Raw genomic sequence first — 6801 nt, forward strand, 5'->3', positions numbered from 1 at the left:
GCGGGAGCGGCCGTGGGACCCGGCCCCATCCAAGGGCACCTCTCCGCATCCTGTTCAGACTTTGTGTTCACAGCTTTTGCGCACTGAACAGAAAAAGTAACTTTAACAACTTGAATTTGTACAGGGGTGGTATATTTACATTTATTAAGGATTCCAAGCATTCAGTTAATTACTACAGATGTACTGTGGGCATCTATAGCGCTACAAACACGGGGATTGCACAAGTGAAAATTTTAAGAAATAGTGTTGACTTTACAACTGATTTGACTTCCAAATTACTTAATTTTCTACTTTACAAGTGAAACAGTAAAACAGTGTCTACCATAATACAAGTCCAATAGGACAATAATTCAGTGTTTACATTCAACTATTTTTTTAAACATATCACACAGATGGCTAAGAGATTCCCTGCTCTGACCTTCCCACCTCCTGTAGGTTTCTGACCGGAGATCAGAATCCCTTTTCCTCATGCTGAATTCATTTTCTTGCCTGTGCCCAAGACCTGATTGCAACACACTTTCTTGGGATGTGCTACAGACACAAGTTAATTTAAAAGAGCATTGTAGGTTATTGTGAAAAATAGCACCAGTTGAAATTTAACCATGAGTCTGAACTTAATCTTCTCTCCATTTATTCTTATGCATTGAAAATATCTGAAAAACTAGGATTTAAATGAAGCATAAGCAGTATGCTTATGCCAGACCAACAAACACTCTCCTGATATGGGAGAACTAAAGGCTTTTTTCCACTTTGCACTTAACACTGAGGCCAAAAAGCAGCGTTCACTCTCCTGCAGGTTGCCCAGAGGGACAAAGCAGAGTCCAGCTTCCAGTGCCTGTGCTCCAGCCCTGGAACAGCACTGTCTTTCACCAACATCAAGCACCTAGTTTGGAAGCAGTTGACAAGTGGATGCTGAGGGGTTTGGTTTTGTTAGTCCTCACCTTGTTCTTAGATCCTTTCACTGACCCGTGACTGTTGATGACAGGATACAGGCCAGAATGAATCTCAAGGCCAACCACAAGCAGCTGTTCTGTGTTCGTGTTTTTCAACAAAAATGAAGCTTCATGGCTACATAATTTGCACTGAAAAATTACGTACACATGTTGAGTTCACTGTGGTTTCATTCAATACAAAGATCACTTTCATGTTCTTGTGATGTTGTCCTTTAAATCTCTACCTGCCCTTGAGCAATTCTAAGCTGTGGAGATTTCCAGGAGAAACAAATTCACTTTATTTCTCTTGCCCACCTGTTTGGCCCATGCATTTCAAACAGCCTTGGGGTTCAATTCTCCACACCTCTTTAGAGTTTGGAGTTTTTAAACAAATTACATTAGATCCTTAAATAGCTCTCAGTGGGATGGGTAACAAAGCAAAACACTGAACACACACACGAGCTTCTGACATAGTGAGGTGACATACAAAAACATCAAAAAAAGAACGGTACATATACACCACAGAACTTCACATCAAAGCTCAGAGTTGAGTGCCACCTGCTGCCAGCAGTCAAATGCAAGTCAGAAATAGCATAAAAATGTGAAAGAGTTTTTTAAAAATTTTGAAAATGTTTATGATCAAGCAAAAGAAATATTATAAATTCAGAGCTTACTGCTTGGAAAAATCCTTTCTTTGTATCTGAGAAATCCAATAAAACCAAAATTTCATTTTAGGTGGCAGTGCTGGTGTGGGAAGTTCCCATCACACCCTACAGCAGCCCTGTGTTGTCCCTACCTCTCACACCAATGTCTAACAGCTGTTTCTGCAGTCATTTTATGAACTGGATTGGGGGATCAGTGCTAAAAGAGCCTCTATGTTCCTCAAAGTGTTTCTTCATTTGGATCACTGCTATCAGGCCACTCCAAGCGTGATCTTTAAATCACAGTTTGTCTGTAAATCACTTTACAAAAATCCACTTTCTACACAGAATTTGAAGATCTTGTATTAAGTTTCAAGAGAAATAATAAATAAATCTATCCTATAGATGATTTTTTTCTTCATCCATAACATGCTTTGACAAGTTTCTTTAGCTGTTACCTTTGCTCAAGTCACAGTTTAGAAAAGGTCAAATGGTATTAAACAAAATTGAGAAGTTTGAATTTCAGGGGGATTTTAATTTTCCCATCTCTCTCATGTCCTCCTTCCATTCCACATAGGCACACATCTTGAATTGATACTAAAAAAGAGTTAACACATTAAGGCTTTTCTCTGAACACTCCTCCCCCCAAAAAAACCCAAACTACAAACATCTGTGCATCAGCCAAAGATCCCATTGCAAAGCCTTGCAGAGTCTTTTTTCATTTCTCATTGGCAATGTCGAAGTGGGTGTGAGAATGGCAAAGAGAGTACTTTTCTCAAATGCCCTTGTACTTCTGGAAAACTAGTGGAGGTTTTTGGCTTGTGCTCTGGGGCTACTACCAACATTTCTTCCCTCACTCCTAGCACAAGCTCTTCTTTGCTCTGGCACTTGAAGGTAGAGTTGGAGGCATCCTGTAAATGTCCATTTCTGAATCTGGTAACTTAGTTATCCAAGTGATATTGCTCTGTATATACCATACACTTAGCTTGTGTCAATGATCCATTTTTACAGCTACCTTCAGAATACAAAGATTTCATCCTAAGGCCAGTAGTCCTTAGAACTGGATTTTGTTTGGCTTTACTCATCTTAGCACCAAGTCATAGTTTCACCCAGTGATTAACAAAAACAAGTCCATTTTTCACAGTAATTTCTATGTAGCTGCACGAAGTATTATAAGACAGTAATTTTAGAACTTCCATGATAAAGAATGATTGGACTGAAAAATATATGGAAATCTTGTTACCACATTTGTATTTCTGAATTATTTAAAATGAGAACAAATTATATCAAGTTATTAACAATGTGTGCTAAGAGATTGTATTAGACAACTCATCATGAGGTAATCAGTACTGTTATGAATACTGCATCTACTGTTTTCTGTAACATCAAGATGAAAATTAAATGCTTACACATTATACACACAGACACAGCCATGTGACCGCATAGCGCTGGGAAGATTACCTACTGCTTCCCATTTATTCAGTTCAGGGTCGTATTTCTCAATGCTCTGCAGGTATGTTCCTTTTGAATAGGAATATCCTCCTGTTACATAGATGCATCCATTCATAACCACCGTGCCACACTCCATCCTTCTCTCCATCATGTGAGCCATCTGCTTCCACTCGTTTTGCTCTGGGTCGTAGCGGTCCGTGATCGTGGTCTGTCCACCCACAAAATAGATCTTGTTTTGTAATGTAATTGAACATAATCCGTATTCTTCAGAAAGAAAGGAATACAGTACAACTCAGCATGATAACATTAACTTAAGCTGCAAGTACATGACAAACATTGGGCACCACTGAGGGCAGCTGAGTGCCCTCATTGAGCTTAGGAGACACCTCAGGATTTTCTGCTACACAACAGCACCAGTACTCAGTGAAAATTGCTTTAAAAACTTACTGTTACCAGATGTTAAAATGAATATAAATTATTTTTGCCAAATGCCAATGAATAGTTAGATTTTACAGAAAGTTACAATATTTAATAGAAAGTGGACATTCCTTAATTCAGTATTTATATAGTGATTTCTGTAGAGTAGATGCTTGAAGAAGGCCTTCCCTTCCATTTTCAGAGTCTGGAAACAGCCCTTACTGCCCTACAGGCATTTCTTTTTTTAATTAGGAATATGCCAAAAACCCCTAACTGGGCTTAAGGACTCCCAGATACAAGTAATCAAATCAAGCTCTACGTTTGTCAGAGAAATTACTTACCTGGATGTGGACTTGTGGTGACTATACTCCACTCATTGCTACCTGAATGATATCTCTGGATTTTATCATAGGTGCAGCTTCCCCTGTACCCATAGTGACCTCCAGCGACATAGATGACTTCATGCAGGACACAGGCAGTGGCATTTCCAACACCTGTACACAGTGTGAAAGTCAAACATGAGTTCAGACTGCGTGTAACGGTCTCTTTCATCCATAATTCCATTTCAAATGATTTGTTAATATTTTAGAGTGAAATTATGCTTGCAAGTATTTAACTGAACATGAATAAAATAGATTTATCAAGATATCAGCATAAGTCAAGAGCGACTAAATAAAACTGCAATAACCAATACATATTGCACATAATACAGCCACACAATAGTTCATGGGATTTTTTAGGCAGTAATTAAAGTCACATTGTCTCACTGGTTTTGGAATAGGGAATTAGTTTCATTATTTCACTAAGTTAAAGAGATGGTAAAAATATCACTTAGATGACAAGAGCAAAGACAATGGGAGTTGAGATTGTTCAGTGTCTCGGGGTATCTTTTCTGACACTTTTAGTCATTCTTATGGTATTACTAATTAAGCTATTGCATAACCAAGGACATAAACAGAATGAAGCCATGTTAACGCTGTCTTTAGGACAACAAAATGAAATAAAGCAAAGTGGGATCTGAGCACCTAAGTAGTTTCACACTTATGAAAACTGGGCAAAACAACTGCATAGAATATGTAGCTCACAGTATTAGCATGGCATTTCTACTTTTGAAGGAAATAAAAAGAAAATAGTAGCAATGTCTGAGAAAAAGATACAAACAATGGAGAAAGTTACAAAAGTCTGCTTTTTTTCTTTTACATATACGTCCAAAAATTCTCTTGTACATAGAAAAATACTATGTTGCATCAACTTACAGTATACTTTTATAATTAAATATAAATATTTGCATTCATTTATTTAACATTTATTCATTTATAAAAACATATGATAAAATGTGTAATTGTAGTGTTGCCATTACTGTTACAAAATAATCACTTACAAAATAAGTCTGAGTTGGAAGGGACCCAGAAAGATCAAGTCCAACTCTTAAGTGAATGGCACATACAGGGATCAAACCTGTGACCTTGGCATTATTTAGCACCGTGCTCTGACCAACTGAGCTCATCTCAGAGTCAACACCCTTTGGTTAGGCTGGGATTCGTACATTTTAGTAGATCACTGCCTTGGCTACTAGGAACAGGTATTAGTGCTTTTCATTATCCTCACACTAAAGATTAAACAAAGGATCCTGAACAGATGATAGACAGAAATAGGAGGGAACTCCATGCAAGAAGTTTTAAATTATGATACCTTTATAAATTACTTCATGGAAAATCTTATATAAATATAACACAGTCCCTTTATTGGAGCTTGTTCTTTGATCATCTACTGAATGGACTCTAATCCTGGGTAGTTTTCTGATTTCTCTCTTATTTGAACAGAAATTTTACTCTTGAAAGAAGGCGAAATTAAACTGAGACTACCACTGATTTCTCTACGCACTGTTCTATGGCACAACCCAGCACAGCATTTGGATGTTTGCAGTCATTTGGCTAGGGAAGACCTGAACCAAAGCCCACTAACATTAACAGGAGATTTCCATGGACTTCTCTAGAACTTGGATCAAACCCTAAATGTTTCCATGGCACTTAAAAATGGCAAATACAAAAGAATCAACATTGGAGGCAGACACCATACAAAAGTTTACCTACCTTTGATCATGTTTGCAATGGGAAGCCATTTCTGTATCAAAGGATCATAGAACTCAGCTTCTTGGACTGGAGCTCCCTTTCGGTACCCTCCCAATGCATAAATGCAGCCACTCAAGGAAACTGCGCAGTGGTAATACCTTGCATCAAGCATGGGGCAGCCTTCTGTCCACTCATCTTTCTCGCTGTTATATATCCACACGGTGTCAAGAGCTTCAATACTCTCTGTTCTGTAACCTCCTGTCACATATATGTCTGGTCCCAAGCTAGTGACCCCATAGCTCTCTCTGGTGTGATCTGGCATCTCTGTTCCCTGGACCCATGCATTGGTTAAAGGATCCCAAACATGCACTTCTGATAAGGGATGCCAATAATATCCTCCAATCACATACATGGCTGCTGTGGATCTTCTGGAAAGACCTTTGGGATTAAGGTTCAGGGCATTGTATACGAGTGACCTTATCTTACTGTCATTGAGTCGGCATTTTTTTTGCAGGCTTAAAGCTGACCTCAAATACACATTATCTAAGTCTACTTTGATGCAGCTCAGCACTTCACAGATGTCTTCAATTCTTCCTTCCACATTGTGTGCAACCCACTTAATGACAGCTTCAATGGCTGCCTCTTCTTTCTGAACATTGAGATTCTCTCTGGAGAGAATATAAGAGAGCTTCTCCTTGCCAATGTCCAGAAACTCTTCCTGCTTCCACACTTCTTCAAACTGCCATAACAATATCCTTCTGGACTCTTTCTCTAGCTCTGAGCAGTCGTGGTATTCAGCAAAGGAGTGCATCCCAATGCAGTTGTCAGTATCTAAATGCCTTACCAGAAACTGCTCACAGGCTTTCTTTACTGACACGAACTGGAGCAGGTCTGCAGCCTGGAGTAGGCTTTGGACATTTCTCTTTGTTATATGGATCTGTGATGTGTATGCGTAATTCACGAGAGCTTCCAGTACTGCATGGCTGAGTCCGGGAAGGCTGATCTGGTTTTTTGATTTCTCTTTCATATCAGCTGTGAACATGGCTTTAAAATAACAGCTGCAGGCTGCCAGGGCAGCTCTGTGGCAGTGGAAGATGACCCCCGAAGCGCACTGCAGGGTGATGTCGGTGAACAGTCCGTCCAGGTAAAACGCCCGGAACGCCTCCAGGAAGCCGGCGGGGTGCGCGGAGTCCTTGTAGAGGTACGCGTACTCCTCCTGCGCGGCCGCGGCCATCGCCGTGCCCCGCAGCTCTCGCCCCTTTGTCCGCGCCGCTCCCCGCCGCCCGG

At 39.9% G+C, this 6801-nt stretch overlaps 2 protein-coding genes across 2 annotated transcripts in view; one reads left to right on the plus strand and one right to left on the minus strand.

Moving 5' to 3' along the window:
• The window catches only part of METTL5 (methyltransferase like 5), a 19782-nt gene extending 13171 nt beyond the window's left edge, over positions 1-6611 (plus strand). Inside the window, exon 8 of the mRNA XM_017735628.1 lies at positions 6547-6611. The gene's annotated coding sequence lies outside the window, so the exon portion shown is untranslated. The remainder of the gene's footprint in view (positions 1-6546) is intronic.
• KLHL23 (kelch like family member 23) lies at positions 111-6795 on the minus strand. Its single transcript, XM_008634777.2, has 3 exons — positions 5536-6795; positions 3784-3936; positions 111-3289 (listed from the first exon to the last, which is right to left on the minus strand). Exons 1-3 carry the CDS (start codon positions 6746-6748, stop codon positions 2979-2981), a joined length of 1677 nt encoding a protein of 558 aa, XP_008632999.1. The 5' UTR covers positions 6749-6795; the 3' UTR covers positions 111-2978.
• Positions 6796-6801: the final 6 nt, after the last annotated feature.

Source organism: Corvus brachyrhynchos, unplaced genomic scaffold (genome assembly GCF_000691975.1).
Source record: "Corvus brachyrhynchos isolate BGI_N302 unplaced genomic scaffold, ASM69197v1 scaffold255, whole genome shotgun sequence".
In the NCBI taxonomy this organism is placed as follows: Eukaryota; Metazoa; Chordata; class Aves; order Passeriformes; family Corvidae; genus Corvus; species Corvus brachyrhynchos.

Excerpts from the sequence above, each read along its gene's own strand:
- KLHL23 (XM_008634777.2), bottom strand. The coding sequence starts at position 6,748 with ATGGCCGCGGCCGCGCAGGAGGAGTACGCGTACCTCTACAAGGACTCC. Across the intron at positions 3,937-5,535 it reads CATTGCAAACATGATCAAAG|GTGTTGGAAATGCCACTGCC; the intron begins GTAGGTAAACTT and ends CACTGTGTACAG. Across the intron at positions 3,290-3,783 it reads CACCACAAGTCCACATCCAG|AATACGGATTATGTTCAATT; the intron begins GTAAGTAATTTC and ends TTCTTTCTGAAG.